Source organism: Erythranthe guttata, chromosome 2 (assembly GCF_056151865.1).
Source record: "Erythranthe guttata isolate IM_541 chromosome 2, IM_541, whole genome shotgun sequence".
Classification (NCBI taxonomy): Eukaryota; Viridiplantae; Streptophyta; class Magnoliopsida; order Lamiales; family Phrymaceae; genus Erythranthe; species Erythranthe guttata.
This window is the reverse complement of record NC_142534.1, coordinates 16,764,954-16,781,726: the sequence shown is the minus strand read 5'-3', so window position 1 is coordinate 16,781,726 and position 16,773 is coordinate 16,764,954. Positions and strand designations below refer to the sequence as shown.

The 16,773-nt window shown below is 35.5% G+C and overlaps 2 protein-coding genes and 1 pseudogene across 4 annotated transcripts; 1 reads left to right on the top strand and 2 right to left on the bottom strand.

Annotated features, from left to right (window-relative positions):
* The first annotated feature begins 126 nt into the window (after positions 1-126).
* Positions 127-2,611, top strand: LOC105963718 (uncharacterized; annotated as a pseudogene).
* Positions 2,612-5,066: 2,455 nt separating this feature from the next.
* Positions 5,067-8,856, bottom strand: LOC105963716 (flavanone 3-dioxygenase 2). Of its 3 annotated transcripts, none has more exons than XM_012988155.2 (5): positions 8,499-8,856; positions 7,165-7,538; positions 6,813-7,060; positions 5,921-6,245; positions 5,067-5,544 (listed from the first exon to the last, which is right to left on the bottom strand). In XM_012988155.2, exons 2-5 carry the CDS (start codon positions 7,357-7,359, stop codon positions 5,302-5,304), a joined length of 1,011 nt encoding a protein of 336 aa, XP_012843609.2. In that variant the 5' UTR covers positions 7,360-7,538; positions 8,499-8,856; the 3' UTR covers positions 5,067-5,301. The 3 variants fall into 3 exon arrangements, with proteins under 3 accessions (XP_012843609.2, XP_012843608.2, XP_012843610.2); XM_012988154.2 differs by having other exon boundaries at positions 8,346-8,844; XM_012988156.2 differs by lacking the exon at positions 8,499-8,856 and adding an exon at positions 8,140-8,302.
* Positions 8,857-13,846: 4,990 nt separating this feature from the next.
* On the bottom strand, positions 13,847-16,378 carry LOC105964023 (protein cornichon homolog 4). Its single transcript, XM_012988520.2, has 4 exons — positions 16,180-16,378; positions 15,133-15,314; positions 14,151-14,273; positions 13,847-14,057 (listed from the first exon to the last, which is right to left on the bottom strand). The coding sequence occupies exons 1-4, from the start codon at positions 16,249-16,251 to the stop codon at positions 14,030-14,032; spliced, it is 405 nt and encodes a 134-aa protein (XP_012843974.2). The 5' UTR covers positions 16,252-16,378; the 3' UTR covers positions 13,847-14,029.
* Positions 16,379-16,773: the final 395 nt, after the last annotated feature.

Here is a 16,773-nt window from a genome sequence, read left to right as displayed (position 1 = left end):
GTAAGAAATTTCTAATATTACACGAGGTAAATGTAATTATGAAATAATGAAGAACTTTGTAGTTTACCTTACAAAAAAGCAAAGGTATTTATAACCCACTTTGTGTTATTACCTACTGTGCTCTTGTCTGTTCCTCTTCCCACAAAAAATCCCCAATTTTCAATTTCAAATCCCTACCCATCTCTATATTATACTTCTATTCGCAGAATGAGATTCTAGAGAGAGAAAGCATGCATCCTCTCTCTCTCTCTCTACATATATGTCAGAATCACTGACGGAAGTGTTTACAAACTCTCACGTAGAGTTCATGCGGTTGCCGCTTCTGTGAATTTGTGTTCGCCGCTAATGAATCAGGTCAATAAGATAGCGGAGGATCTGTTCCACCACCTGGGCCCACCTCCTTCACACCATGAACATTTCATGGGCCCACACCCCTCCATCGATGACGACACCTTCTCCCTCGCCGAAATCGACCTCTTCCCCGACGACGAGGACGACGAGGACGACGACGAACTCAGCCGCACCTCCTCCGACGCCGATATCTCCCTCCCTCCGTCGCGCGCCGCCGCGGCGCCCTCTCGAAACCCTAATTTGCCGATTCCTCCCTTGATCAACTACGGCAAGAGGCCAATTGATCAGCCCTCGATGCAAATCAGCCCCCAGCCCCACATCTCCTCCCAATTCTACACATTCAATAAGGAATCCCACGCCCTAATGACTCGATGCTTGGTTGAAGGCCGACTGGCGACTCCGGACGAAATTCGCGCCGCCACTCCGCCGCCGGTGTTGGCCAGCTGGCGATCGGTGTGGAAGGATCGGAATGAGGACACCGCGTATTTGACAGCCTGGAAACGCATCCAGGAAAAGCTCACAGTCCTTGTAGCAGAATCGGCTGCCGCCACCACCACCACCACCACCATCACCGGTAATAATAATAATAACCACTTCATTTGTTTCAAGAGCAATTCCAGTCAATTCGTCTCGTACGTTGATCAGTGGCAGGACATAGTCATGTCATTTCACGGTGATGCTGATTTCAAACACCTCGGGTTGAAAGATACAATTGAGAGAATTAAGCAGGTATGGACTGTAGGCACTAAATTTTACGGCATTCCCGAAAGCTATATCAGGACTTGTGTTGCTGCCTGCCTTGTGTGCTCCGACGTGTCTTCTGGGTGCGCCCCCAGGTCTAAGAGGCGGAGGTTTGAATATACGGAGTCTTTTGATTTGCCCTCCAAGGAAGTGCCTGCTAAGTTGCAACAGTTGGCAACTAAGCATAAGGTGGTGCTGTGTATACGCCAGAAGTATATTAGGTACAAGCCATTTATGGCTGAGGTCAAGGATTACGCGTGTCATAGGGCTGGTGAGCCAGTTTCCTCGAAAAAATCACGAATTTTGAAGAGGGAGCCGTACACGTCGAAGAGGTGTGGCTGTGCGTTTCGTATAAGGGCGATAGTTCCAATATCTAACTATAACGAGAAAGATAAGACATTTGTGTACGAGGAAGAGGGCACAGCCGTTTTCAAGCTGTATGCAGTGCATTCTGGGCATGAGCCAGGGCCGTTGGATGGCAATGCAAGGATTATGCACCGAGTTTTTGGGCTTAAAGGGAGCTTTGTGATGGATCAAGATTTTCTTTACGGGATGGCTGAGGAAGACGAAAACGAAGGTTTTGGGTTCTTGGGGAAGGATTCTGGAGAATTTAAGCATTTGGTTCCGCAGCAGCTACAGGATTTGAGGAACGAGTTGGGTTTGCTCGAGTGTAGGATTGAGAAATTCCCGCCACATTTATTGGGTTCTGTGTCACGCGATCTCTTTGAAATTGTGAATAAAATTCGAAATGCTGCAGACGAAGGCTCGGAATCTTCTGGCTTGTTGTCGGGGAAGCAGCATTTGGATGATGTCATGGTGGTAGAGCATGATCTACCAGATTGGGGTGATGACCACCACAGTAGGATTTATGGAGATGGAAAAGATGTTGATGTTATTGAAGATGTTGAGGACAGTTTCGGAAGAACGCTCGGGGAAGTTGCTTCTTGGGATCAGATGAGAGCTGAGTGCAGGATGGAAAGGGATCTTCTTGGTGAGAATTGTAAAGACGAAAAATGGTTGAAATGTAGTGAGTTTGATGAGAAGGGCATTCTTGGCTCCAATAACCCTAAGCTAGTCAAGCCCTTACGGCACGACGAGGTGATAGATACAGATGTTGTAGGCCTTGCTGGTATACAGGTGGATGGCTTCTATACGGAAAACCCTAAGTGGTTCGACTCTCCTTGTGGACTGGACCCTGGACCTGATTGTGGGGATAGTGGATTCCGACACGGGGAGATCGTGATCAACTCACCTCGGTGAACCCACTCTAACTTAATTCTGAGTTTTTTTCCCCCTTTTTTTTGGGTGTCGTCCATCTTACTGAATAACTGTTCGAAAGAAAATGTACATTTCTGTACACAGCGTGAAGGAGCTTACAATCAGTTTCAGACCTTTAGCTATCTTTTGTTTACATGTACATTGTAAACGATAGCCGTTTTTGGCATCTCTGCATATACCTTATGAGTTATGTGTATCAAATTTAAACTTGGGTTTCTAATATGTCGTGATTTGAGCTCTATTTGATGTCCATTTAAAATATGTCTGTGAATTTTACCCTATAGTTAACTGCTGCTATGTGATATAGCTATTTGAAATAAAGTTCGAGTACATATTGTGCTCGACGAGATCAGACTTTAATTTAAATACCATGTTTGTATATTCTTTACTTGTAAAATTTGGTTTGTCCGGAGGTTGACAACAGCTATGTCATTTGTCATCTATAATGAAGAGTTCCAAATAATGATATTGAACTTATTACCGCTTTCCCATATAAAATTTGGTCTCAAATTGATAAAGAGACACGGTTACACAGAATCAGAAACACTTTGGTTCTTTTCTTGGAAATAACACCAGTACATGGTCTTCCTATATGAGAACAGGGCACTGCAATATTGCTTGCAGGATTGGATTGTTGCGGATGTTCTTACATTGGGTCAACGCCACTCGTAAGTCAAACGAAGTTCTGGTGAGTGGCTTGATTTGATTCTGGTGAATGCTCTTATTTTTTATTTATTTATAATAAAATAAATTTATCTGCAATTGAGTTATAGTGAAAATGATACTGATTATGATGGTTGAGAAGAAGATCCGATAACATTGCTTTTGAACCCAAATTTGGATGAATTTAGAAAAAAATGTGATTTTATCGAGTTTTCAGTTTTCACTAATCTGATTATCATCGTCCCTTTTCCTGCAGATGGTTCTGTTATTGAATATTTGTCGGGTTCGAGTTTCTTGCCACACTTGTACATGCGAGGTAAATTTCATGGGAATTCCTCAGCAGACATCATATATCTTTACACAGATAAGTCTTTCTGAGATCATCATTTTTTGCTTAAATTAAGTAATTAAGAAAATGCTGGACAAGACTAAAAACCAAAGTTCTTGGAGTAGAGTCTCTTAAGTCTTCTTTTTTATATATTATTGCATCGTTGATTAAAATATGAGTTATATTTTTTGATGTCCCTCTTTACCTAATTTTTAATATAATCAAGTAACAGTTGCTTTAGTACAACTATTTGTTCCGAAAAAACGCTTACATCTGTATCATTTTTCAAATGTATTTGGAACCAGAATGTCACTATCTAACTATCGTCTCTGCCAATGACCTCTTAAATCTCATGCAACTAGTGTTATATTCAAGTGCTTAATTCTTCTGCCGACATTAGAATAAGTGGAAGATTTTCCGAGACTTTTAAGGCCCCGTTTGGATCTAGGATTTTTCTGATGAACTCGTGAAAGTCGAAAAGTTGAAATATGCTCGGCAAATACCCCTCTTTAACTCTCTAATACTATATAGTCAAGGTTTACTTTCATAGTTTATTTTAGAAAAGAACAAAAGATCCAAACAGAGATTTGCTACAGTGGCTCTCCAAACAAGTGACCATTTCAACACGTCGGTTTCAAACCATTTTTTTTTTTTTTTTTTTTATAAATTCGCCGAGTATAAAAGTTCTTGGAGAGTTCATCAATCACAAAAATGAAAAAGGGCAACATGAAACTAGCATTTCTCATCATCATGTATACGGCAATCAGCACATTTTTAGGGTTCTCCCTTAGATTCTCTTTCGTGAATCAACCTCAGAATCTTAATCTCTCTCAAATTTTCACTTTCACTGCATTTTACATTATCTCTTTATCCATATTGTACATAAATTCCGAATCACACTCACTCACAGACGAGTTTTCTTGCTTAGTAGTAACCGCAGAAATGTCATCGGTAGAAATTCCAGGCCGAAATCAAGAAATGACGAAAAATATCAAGAAAAACATTTCCGACGGAAGTGAAGTTGGATTAGTCCCAGTCCCTCCTCCATTTGTATACAAGGATAGATTATTTAATCATGATCTTACAGGTGTTCATATCCTCTGTGGTTATGACGGTGATAATGAAGATAATGGAGACGATGAAGACGAAGAATTTGACAAGAGAGTCGAGGAATTTATTGCAGCCAAGAAAAGGGTGTGGAGAGAAGAAATGATTAAAGAAAGGTTGCTCTAAATAGAACCAGCCAGGTTGTAAGAATTTTTTTTTTTTCTCTTTTTCTGTGATATATTTGTTTATGTAAATATTCTAGTGCTTTTCTCTTTTATTGTACATAATTATGTGTTTGTTCAATAAGATTAAATTAGTTTCTGAATATTAGCTACTTAATTGCATCAAAGAAAAAAAAATGAATTGGGAAAAAATTACTAATAATGAGAGAATATTCTACGAGATTCTATCGCGTTTACGAGTTTGTATGAAGTTCCGCCTAGGCTAACTTGAGTCTGACTGCTTATATCTATGTGTGCCTTGCTCTTATACCGTAATTTAACAGAAACTATTGTTTACATTTTTTCACTAGTCAAATTCGATTTAGCTGAATAGAGTCGATAACATTTGGACAAAAAATAAAAATAAAAATAATTATATTATTGTAGAGGTGAGAGGTTACAAAATACAGAACAAAAATAATACTTAAAAGGATAACATAAACCTACAATTACAGTGAATTATTATATAATTATTAGACATCGTTATTCGCCTCGAATCATTATTGAGATACTAATGAAAAGCAGAAGCTTGTGAAATAATAATAGCTTTCACAAACAGAAATATAATACCATATGTAAATATTAACTAATTCCATCACTTGCCCTCTGATCTAGTGATCTAAAACGGCCAGAAAATATCTCGATTATTCGATGGAATCGACCAAAAAGATACTAATTCTTGAATAATTCCAAACAGTGCTCCTGGTCCAAATTCCGGCTCCAAAACTTTTTATAATACTCGTTATACGTATAGTCTCGATAAATGGCTGGATCTCCGCCACCTGTCAGTCCCTTAGGGGCACTAATATTTGCGCTATCGCAAGGGCAGAGAAACGAGGCCACTGAGAGTCTCGCTTTATCAGCATTCACGACAGCTCGATGCCAAACACTCTTGTACTTCCCATTACTCAGTGCCTACAAGAAAATTACACTTGCATTTATTACGATTCATTTGGAACAGCGAGAAGTGGGACCCGTTTATACGCGTCGCGATAATTATAAATAAAATTTCAAATGCTTTATCATGTCCAATGCTCATACGTTATAATTAAAAGTCCCACCATGTTTTAATTTTTATCCATTTTCAGCTGTATATGTATAACAGATTTCTAGACTCGTTCCATCAATCCATCAATTTGGGCCTCGTTTGTTTCTAATATAAGATCAGCCAAGATAAGATTATGCAGAGTCTTACTCGACCCCAATCGTATGATTGGGACCCGATAAGCCAAAACAAGACATGATTATCATTTAATTAATCACGGCTTATCGTACTAATTACATGGCTTACCTGGAGTTGATCGCCGATGTTAATGACAAAAGCACCTGGCTGGGGTTTTATTGCTAACCATTTCCCATCCTTAAGAACTTGAAGTCCCGCAACTTGCAAATCTTGAAGGAGAATAGTGAGTGCGTTCGGATCGGTGTGAGCTGGCAATCCGTACGTAAGCTCAGGTTCGGGGCATGCAGGATAATAGTTCACTGCCATATGTTGTCCTTGATCTCCTAGTACATTCTTAAGGTTGTCTTTATCTAACCCTAAACTCTCCGATATATCTTCTTGCAACCTCAACCCAAGTTGTCGAATTTCGGCACAGTAAGTGCTTACAACATCCCTGTAAAAATGCAAAACCTTTTTTTATAAGAAATAGTTTTCCGAAGAACGATAAATAGTAGCCTTATGCCTCGTTTGGTTACTCTTATTAAGTCCTACTGACTAAGTACAGTAGTAGGATTTAGTAACTGCAATTAACTGCTAGTATACGATAAAATTAGTAGTTGCCACCTACCCTTGCAATTAATTTTGTAGGTAGTGACCTAAAAAGGAGGGAGAAAAAAATTATTTTGTAACGATTTTTTCCATAAATATTAGTTGTCGTTTTGGATTGTTGCACATCGATTAAGAAAACCAATAAACATGCATGAATTATGGCAAGAGTGATAATTGTTTCTTAACTAATTACCATTATGGTTAATTGCTTCTTAACTAATTATTTTTCACTTAAGTAAAACTTAAAACTGATAAAGGGCAAAATTGGAATTCTATGGTAACTTGCAACAAAAAAAGATCTTCAAAGCGACAAATGATATGAGAAAGAGGGAGTATATATAAGGAACTAATCCAATCCAGCGTAATATAATATAATCTACAACGAGATCTAGGTAAGCAAACGAGGCCTTACTTGAAAGAAGAGGGATTAGAAGGCCACTCGGGTACATATTTCTCGAGCGGATAACAATGGAGCCTCAGATAATCCCTCCAATTGTGAACCGTCTCCTTTTTCACGTTAAAACTTGTCGATAGCCGCATAGTTTTTGTCGGATCGTCAGAGTATAGCTTCATCTTCTCCTCAACGGATAAATCGAAAAATTCATGAGCCACACAGAGAATATTATCCACAAGTGCCTTGGACACTCCATGATTTATCACCTGATATAAACCCCACATTAAAAAAAAAAAAGAGTCGATGAATATAAAAGATAAATAAAACGGTGCTCTTTAATATGGAATGAACTTTAATGAGTAAAGTAAACCTGGAAGAATCCATATTCTCGACAAGCATCACCGATTTGTTTCACGATTAGGTTGTGATCCTCGCATCCTAAGTCAATGACGGGGACATTATCGAACTCCTCAATTTCGGAAAGTTTTGGTCTGTCGGATTCGGGTCGGATATAACTAGCTGGGAGGCTTGAGAAGTGTACTCCACTAATCACCTTTGTTTCCATTTTTTTCCCAGCTTTTTTTTTAGCTTACTTGCGGAGAAACTTGAAAAGAACTTTCAAGAAGAGTGACCTTCCTTCGAAGCCTCCGAAAATCTACGACTGCGAATGAAATGAGAAGCGGGGAAGATGCAAAGGCGAATTGAACATTCGATATTTCAGAAATGCCCTCAGGTTCTCCACAACTGAAAATTTTCAAAAAGTACAAGATTAAGTTTTTGCAAGAAGTGTTTCCTATAGCAGCTTTTCGAATATACATATTAATCCAATTTCGCAACGGTTACGCTTAAAGATGGATACCCAAATCTAAAGTTTCTTTTTCGTTTTATCTTTTATCTTTTAGCTTGTGCAGCAAGAACAAGAGGCATGCAAAATTCGACGTATATATATATCCCACATGTCGTAAAATACTAATCGTTCGAGAAATCTTCGATCCACTGCCACCACGTTACGTATGTGTCAAAGTATACGGTTAAAAACCGTCAATCCGGTATAAAAGCTTCCCATCTCCTTTATTTGCTCAACAGAAATGCATTTATATGTAATCATGCATGCTTTCGGACAAACGAATCGAACAAAGCAAGGCCACGAAACTCGAAGCAACTTGTTCTTCATAACGGAATTAAATTAAAAATTCAAACCATAAGAAAGCAGATGACTCTAGAACATGTATCAAGACAGAATTTTTGTTGCCTTTTAACATAAATAAATAAGATAACGAAAAAGCTTGACCACAAGAACCAAAGGAAAGATGAAAAAGACAACTAAAAAAACCAAAACACCTACACTTTTAGCTGATTAATCCTTTAGTTTATTACTGGCAGAGTTAAAATTCAAACAAGCCAAAAAAACAACATTCGGAATCAAATTACACAGCCAACCAAAAAGGAAGCATAAAAGCAAAACTGCAATCACCCAACACACAGTAAAGTGTGTTAGTCTGTGTGGGATCTAAAAATAATTAGGGGGAAAAATAAATAAATAAAGGGCACCTGTGAGGCTGTCTTCTTCTACCAAAACCAATTGGCAATCGATTGTTATTTTTGTTTACTGAACTCTTCAAATTTAAACAAAACACCAGAGGGGCAAACAGGAAAATATAATTAATTAAAAATAATTAAAAAAAGAAATTAAAAAAATACTACCTGTCCGGTAGTAATCAATCGCTCGGCACAGAAGCCCATATTTTCATGCTGGATTGTCAATCAATGCCCCCAGTACTAGATAGCTGATCCCACATTCTGACGTCAACGCGCAACTTTGCAGTGACGTCACTCGTGTTGTAGATGTCGAGTGCCGAGCGGTAAATGTCAACGGAGCTGATATCATCCGGTGCCGTCACGAGTGATGTCATGCTTTCAAATTGCATTACGTCGGTCGCGATTTTTTTTAGGGTTTCGTTACGTTTTGGTCGACGGCGCGTGAGCTGAACGTCAGTCTTCTAGAAAGACACCTAATGAACTGTGTTCATTCCCCTCCCCCTCTCTCTCTTATTACGTTTTTATTTCTTATTTATTAATAACACTTTATAAATGAACTTTTTTAATGAAATAAAAAAATTAATATTATTAAGGGCAAATTACGGTCAACCCTGAGGTATGGTCAAATTATGAAAAAATTCCTCATGTTTGGATAATTACAGTCATCCCTCATTTTAAATATTTTTACATAATTTATGTAATTTGGTTATTTACCGAACCAAATTGTATATTCAGTTCGGTAAATGCTATGAAATGATGGCGTACCGAAATTTCGGTTCGGTTTACCGATTTAACATCCCTAAATTTACCTCTGGGGGAATTTTTTTAAGATAGTTCATAGTTGAGGAGTAGCTGTAATTATCCAAATAGGAGGTGGCTGTAATTTGGCTATTATTAAAGATTCTATATATATGCAATAATATTATTTTTAATATCAACTTGTGATTAAGTTTTTTAATATATATATAATATATATATATATATATATATATATATATATATATATATATATATATATTGATTTATTATAATTATATTATTTACATGTTATGCCTATGACAAGTTGTCAACTGGAAATAAATTAAAATACTTAATGGTTTGAAAAAAATAACACGTTTTTTTTTAAATATAAACTTTATTTTAATAGCAAATAGCAATATACAGTGGAATTATTTCTAAAAGCAAAATAGATAGTGGAATTATAGTGCATTGAACAAAGGACCATTTACGTTATTGTGGGCCGCATTGGATATTGTCAGTCCCCATTTGGTGACGTGGAAAAAGATATATGAAAATCACGTAAATTTGGATCTTATTGCATTGCCCTTTCAATATTCTTCCCTTCAAACTATGAAATTCAATACAATAAGGGCAATTATAAAGGTATTAATATCTTTTAAAAATTAAAGTTTGAGTAAGATTTTTTTGGCGTTAGTAGGGAGTTAAGTGTATGAAATATAAAGACTATATAGTATTTTATAATGTTATGTATAGTACTATTAGTATTTCTGTACGCACAATTATAGTTAACTAAATAGTAACGACGAAGATCGACATGAATTCTATTAAGGTTAGACCAACACAAGTTTATCGAAAGTAATTATGTACTTTATTATCGAAAGTAATTGTCTAGAGTGTATTTAAATCCAACTTATATACGAAATATTTTATTTAATTTAAACCAAAATATACGGAGCAATGTGACGTGGGTGGTTTATTTAATTTAAACCAAAATATACGGAACCAAAATATTTTGGTTTGAATTTAAACCAAAATATACAGAACAATTTAAAGGTCTTTGAGATGCTATACCCGGTGAAATACATCGAGTAATTATTAATTATTGATGTGGTAAAATAACTTCATACTAAACACACATACACATGGATGTGTGTGATTGTGTGCAGATTAAAGGTTAATAATCACCCGATGTATTTCACCGAGATGTAGCATCAAACAAACCCGTGGGGGGGGTGGGGCATTCCTCCATGTCTGTTTGTGAAAGAAAAGGGAACCAAATTCACTAGTATGGATTCAACACCTTTAACCACGCATGTGATTGATTTTTCCAATTGGGGAAGAAGGCCAAACATGATATTCTAAATTCTAACACTACAGCTATGCAAATAAAATTCCATAACCGTTTGTCTCTTTAGCATTGACATTGACTTTCATTATGTCCACTAGATAGAGATAAGATAGTTCCTCATTATACTATGAAGTGTTTGGGAAAAGAGCTTATAAGCTGTTAAAAAAAATTATAAGCTATTTTTAAAGTTGGTTATCAACTCTTATACAATAATTTAGCAGATAATGTTAGAGTTTTTCAACTGTTTAAAATAAACTTTAACTGCCCTAAATCCCTTTTAATTCAATACAGTGTGATATACTCGTCACTTCTAATTCGAGTACAAATTGAAATGAAATTCTCGAATCACGTTGGTTTCAATTCTAAGCTGTGTTGATTCTAATCACATAACTGAACTAGATTTTTCGAATTATGTCGACTCTAATCTAAAAATTTGTAAGATTCGAAATAATTAATTTAATTTAAATTTCCGAGAAAATATGAATAGAAGTTGCAAACAATCTCATACTTTCGAGAAAGAAAAAAAGTAGAAGCACAAAAATGCTAATTCCAATACGTTGGAACATGTTTGGTCGGATCACACCATTTTTTATGGGTAAAATAAAATAAAATAAATGTTTCATTTTCATTTCATTTTCATTAAATTATTATATTATATATCATAAATAAATACCTAAAAAAGAAGAAATAAATATTTGAACACGGAGTAGACACGTAGGTAAAGATAGAGTCATGTGATTAAAAATCATTTGATAAAACTTTTGAAGTCTTGGTCAACCCCAACAAGGACAATAGAGGGGAAAAAAAAATAGAAAAAAGATAAAAAGTAATTACGACAAAATTAAATATATTTCATTTTCGTCCATATGAAAACGTGATAGTGGGCGGTGGTGCATGTGGCTTATTTCTGGGTGGACCTCCTACTCCAACCGTCCAACGGCCGGCTAAGCTAATCCTATCCCGACCTATCCTATATCTACTATCACTCTCTTATAGGATTGATTATTATTTTGTTATCCATCCCTTTCAATTGATTCGCGTATCCTTTGATACATTCAAATCGAGTGTTTGAGATGAAACGTGTCAGAAACGCTGAAACGTTAAGAAGTTGAAGTTTTCGTATTACAAATATGTACGCACAATAAAATACTTTTCAGATTATTCAATTTTGTTGATCCGAACTGTGACGGAGCTAGCATAAGGTCAGGAGCAGGGGCGGCGAACACAGGGGTTTTTTCTTGAAGGCTAGAATATTGAATGATTTTAGAGAATATATTTTTTATTTTAATGGACTAAAGCGTATAAAAATTAAAAGTTTGAGAGAGCGAAGGTGCATCAACTAATACATAAATAATAAATAAAAAAAAATTGACAAACAAAAAATTATTGGGGATGGAGGCCACCCCAAGCATACTCATAAGCCGCCCCTGGGCAGGAGGTCATGGTCCCTCACTAGTTCTCAAAATCTATATTATTTTATATAAAAAATTAAAAAAAAAATCGTGTTTAGTTCAATTTAGATTCCGATTTCGATTTCGGTTTAAATTAGAAAAATATTGAGTTCTAACACCTAAGAGCAAAATAGAGTATTCAAATATTTAACCTCCATTTACATACTTAAAAATAATTTTTTTTAACTCCAATAGAGTTATCAAATGAGGTTTCCATTTTGATAATTCACCTTTTGAGTTGTAAAAATAAAAATACTTGCTGGAAATTGAGTTATTAAAAATATAACCTCCTAAACCCAATCAGAAGTTGACACGTGGAAATTACAAATTAAACCACCCATAAACTTCCAATTGATAATTAATTTGATACCCATGATTGGAGTAGATGAATTTTAAATTAATATTAAAATAATTTTCAAATATCAAATAAGTATACTCAATTTTAATATCAATTTTAATATCTAGTATTCGGGTTGCTCTAATGGCATATCTAAGAACATACGAGTGGCGATTTTCAAAGTTAATTATTTAATTACTCAAAAGTTATGATCAAAGGGTTTGAATCCCAATAATAATGCTAACACGTTAGTGCAGATTAGTCAAGTTATTGACAAAAATAAAAAATAAAATAATAAAATAAAATGAATATAATCAAGAAAAATGGTTGCTTCTTTCGTTCACAACGCTTGTGTCGAACGGTTGTCGGACTTCTAACCTTGCGAAATGACGGTCTTCTCCCTGGCTAACGTCCTCCAAAAGACCGTTACAAACTATATAAAATCGTATTTTTTTTTCTTGTTGATTTATAAGAGTGTTTGTTATTAAAGTGTTTAATCTTTCCTTAATCAAACATTTTCCCACTAAACTCACCCAATGTTGACCTTTACTCGATACTCAAACGTCACCGAAAAAAAATTAATTTCTTTATTCCAAGTTACAATCGAAATAATGCTGCAAACTACTCTTAAAATAATGGCTCCGATGCATCATCAGTTCAATCAAAACTAAAAACAAACAAGCAAGATTTAAAAATAGAAATCGATGTCGATATAATAGCAAAAAATCGTAACTCGAACGAGCATGGGAGGCAACCCATGTGGTGACTCAATCAAGATCCATATTTTGGCACCAAAATTATGGACAACCCACTAAGTCAATGACAATCATGTTCCAACAAAAAACATAGAATACTAATTAAAAAACAATAAAAAAATAAAATAAAAAATCAATCATATAATTCGGAATTGAATTGGTGAGCAAGAAATCGGGGATAACCTGGGGTGACCGATGCCTGTATTCTAGAGTAAGTGATGCAATTAATAATAATTCAAACATTAAAGCAGCTGCAATTTAAGACTTGTGACAAAGATCTCAACTTTCATGACTATAGACGAATTCGAATCACGCAAGCATCTTATTCATATTGGTTTAAAAATCAATACCTTAAACATTTTACGATATTTCTTCCCCGAGTAACTGCTGAGCTAGAGATTTAAGCTGAACGAGCCAAACCAGTATGAAAATGGCCTTATTGAATAAACCTTAACGCCTTTTTCACGTGGGTTTATCGTTTTCTTGTTTTATCTGCTTTTTTTTTGTTTCATGAAAATGGCCTTACTGAATAACCCAATTCATCTATGAGAGAAGGGTTCTTTTAGCACTAGGACTAATGAAACCGATTGTTCGATAGTTCTTTTGCAGCAGACTCAAATAATAACCTCAGAAGCAACGTCGTTTGCTAATTCCTATAGTATGCGAACCAACACTGAAGTTTTCCATAGCCTCTAATAACTACTCTATTGTTTTGCCTCGTTTCTATCATGGTTTTCAGACAAGACATACTAGCCACCCTTAAGCTCCAACGAGTTGGTTCCTAATATTATTTGACTGCAAAATAATTATTACAAAAGATACATGGTAACGGTGTCCTCCACTTCTATCGGAAAGAATGTCGGATGTGATAATTCTTAGCATTCAACGGGGCCAAGGGAAAAGGGTAGTAGATACTTCACGCAAAAAAAGAAAAAAAAAATATTTAATGAAAAAAAAAAAACTCGTCAAAGAATGATAATTAACAAGAGCTTACAGAACATATAATTAGCAAGGCTTTAGGGTTACAGAACATATTGTACATGAGAGCATATAATTCGGATTGCTCATTCATCCACGATGCTCCAAATCATCCTGCGAGATCATATAATTTTATAAAACCAGCAAATCGAGTAACGCCCGAGATTCGAAATTCAATTATGGATGGAAAACATTAGATATGCTTACCAAAATATTGTCAGAGCTAGAAAGACGACCAGATATCCGAGCTTGTATAATCGTACCTTCTTCTCCCATGGGAGCTGGTTAAATATCTCAGTTACATCTAACAAGTGCCGCCCTCGAGTATATCTGGTCATATAAGATCAATACTAATTAGCTGCTAAGATTCCAACAAATTGGAAAATTATGAACCTAGTATTTAAATTCGCTGCAATTTATGCTCATCGCATTCCAGACTTTCTCACTTGCTAATATTTTTATATTAGTTTGAACTAGCAAATCCGTTAATTTCCTAACAAATCTCGAGTTTCAGAGAAGTACGACTTCACACACATCAAAATCTTCATGATTTGCTTTAAGAAAGAACTGAAGTTAAAACACCTTATTATATTAAGCCCAAACCGGCCCTTTTCGGCTATCCCTTTGCATAAATCTCTATGCCAAATTAAATCACTGATTAAGATTACCCACCAACAGCCTCACAAGGCTCGTGTTTTACGAAGTATGACTTCACACACACAAAAGAAACAAAAACCTGTGTGGATCGATGATTTTTCAAAAGTAGATTAGAAGATAATCGAGGACAGACTATAGAAGCTTAACACCAGAGTATTTGATCAAGACTAAGTGGAGATACATTATACACACTGATCTCGTTTTTTCCAACTCGTCTTCAACTATGACTTTTCAATCTAAAATGTATTTCTCGTCTTTTAAGCAGTTGGGTTCCATTTTATTTTCGATGCTTGCGTATAAACAGACACTTAATCTTTCTCTCAAAAGTAAATTAGAAAGAAGTTTCTGATAGTAATCTCCCTGTATTTTAGTGCAGAAGCTCGATATAACCAAAATATTGTCATCTATAAACCACATAAAAAAGACAACTTCTCGCATCATTTATGAAAAGGTGTTCCAACTAAAAACGGCTGTCTAAAATTTGGATCTCTTCCATAACTGTAAAACACTGTAATCAAAAAGAGAAACTTACATTGTGAAATTGTAATATGCGTATGGAGCGCAGATCAAGAACATAACCCAATGTCCTGTAAAAAGATGGAGGAAGCACAGAACTCCTTGAGCAACAAACTCAGGCAAAAGAGCCTTATTTATTCTAGATGCCGAATCGTAAGGGTTGATATAATCATATTCAAGGTCCGCCAAGCACATTAGCTGCAACAGAACAATTTTTGCCATCAGTTTTCCCATAACATCAAAATGAAGCTAAACCGAAACCGAAACCCGAAAACCTCGAAATCCAAAACCCCAAAACCCGAAAACCGATAGAGAAAGAAGAATAAATAAGATGCTTTTTCACTCTAAGCTTGCCATGTTAAATAGACTTGATCACATAATAACTGCAACGATAGTTCATTAGATTTATGGTTTACATTGTCATTCGTCCAACAAGCACCTTACACTAAAGCGTATGCACTCAAATACCAGCTCATCGTTCGGATCAAAACACTAAGATTTATTTATTAATCCCTTTTATGCTAGGCAAGATTTCATACAAGAGAAGAATAACGAAACTTCAAAAAACTCTCGTCTTATCGCATTAACGTATCATGATTGACAAATGAAATGGCACCTTGTTTACAAAATGCATCAGACACTAAACTTCTAGGGCACATTCAACACACATAAACGCCCAATTTACGCCGCACAAAGAAGAGCTAAACTAATTTCACCACGGAAATCCTTTTACGTGCTTTTTTCGAAAATGAAAAAGACAAAGATGCATACTTGCCAGTAATACTCTTCATTTCTCTTAATTCCTCTCAGTCAAACATTTTTACAAACGGATTGAGTGCATAAACAGTTATCTTCCATTGTCGCCTCTTTTCAAGAACAGTTAAATTGGAGACCAAACCCAAGTCCCACAGCCTACGTTGCTTCAAAATCCGAATAAAATAATATAAATTACTTGCTAAGATCTATCACCTGGAATGAACTAGTTCGGCTGAAGTAGAATAGATGAAAATTAGCACACAGCTGATTAACAGTTCTAATTGATACTCTATGTATTGAAAGTTACCTGGTATAGAATTACGCCGATTACACCGATGACGAGAAAAAAGGAAATTAGCCATGCAAAGAGATCCCCCATTGCCGTCCCTTCCCCCTTCTCTCTCTCTCTCTCTCTCTCTCTCTCTCTCTCTCTCTCGGTTTCTCTCTCTACTTTTCAGTACGCCACTTTCTGGCTTAATTCCGCTTTGCACCCTTAGAATCTAGTCTTTTGCTCTTTGCACACTTGAAATATTTTAATAGCATTTTGTACCTTCAAAATGCAATAAATCATAGATAATGCACTGGAGTAAATTTTGTAAGCTAATCAAGGTGATTTAATTTTGTCAGTACTACTTTTTAGGATACCAAATATCTAATTAGAAAAAATAAATACATCATCCTTCAAGCCAATTTTAAAACTAAAAGGTGCAAAAAAAAAATTTTAAAAATACATCTCATCAATATATATTAAAAATATATTTTTATCACAAAAAATATTTTACAAAAGAAGGAGGAAAAAAATTCTTCAATTATTTGTTATCAAGTTATTTAAATATTACAATAGAAGATCCTCTAATAGAATAATTCAATGAGAAAAGTTAAAAATGGAAAAAAAAATAAA

What these genes read in the sequence shown, in the direction of transcription:
- LOC105964023 (XM_012988520.2), bottom strand. Translation starts at nt 16,251, where the DNA reads ATGGGGGATCTCTTTGCATGGCTAATTTCCTTTTTTCTCGTCATCGGT. An exon ending in TCGGCGTAATTCTATACCAG is followed by an intron (nt 15,315 to 16,179) that starts GTAACTTTCAAT and finishes GTTCTGTTGCAG; the next exon opens with CTAATGTGCTTGGCGGACCT. An exon ending in CTAGCTCTGACAATATTTTG is followed by an intron (nt 14,058 to 14,150) that starts GTAAGCATATCT and finishes ATGATCTCGCAG; the next exon opens with GATGATTTGGAGCATCGTGG.
- LOC105963716 (XM_012988155.2), bottom strand. Translation starts at nt 7,359, where the DNA reads ATGGAAACAAAGGTGATTAGTGGAGTACACTTCTCAAGCCTCCCAGCT. An exon ending in TCTAATCCCTCTTCTTTCAA is followed by an intron (nt 6,246 to 6,812) that starts GTAAGGCCTCGT and finishes GCATTTTTACAG; the next exon opens with GGATGTTGTAAGCACTTACT. An exon ending in ACATCGGCGATCAACTCCAG is followed by an intron (nt 5,545 to 5,920) that starts GTAAGCCATGTA and finishes ATTTTCTTGTAG; the next exon opens with GCACTGAGTAATGGGAAGTA.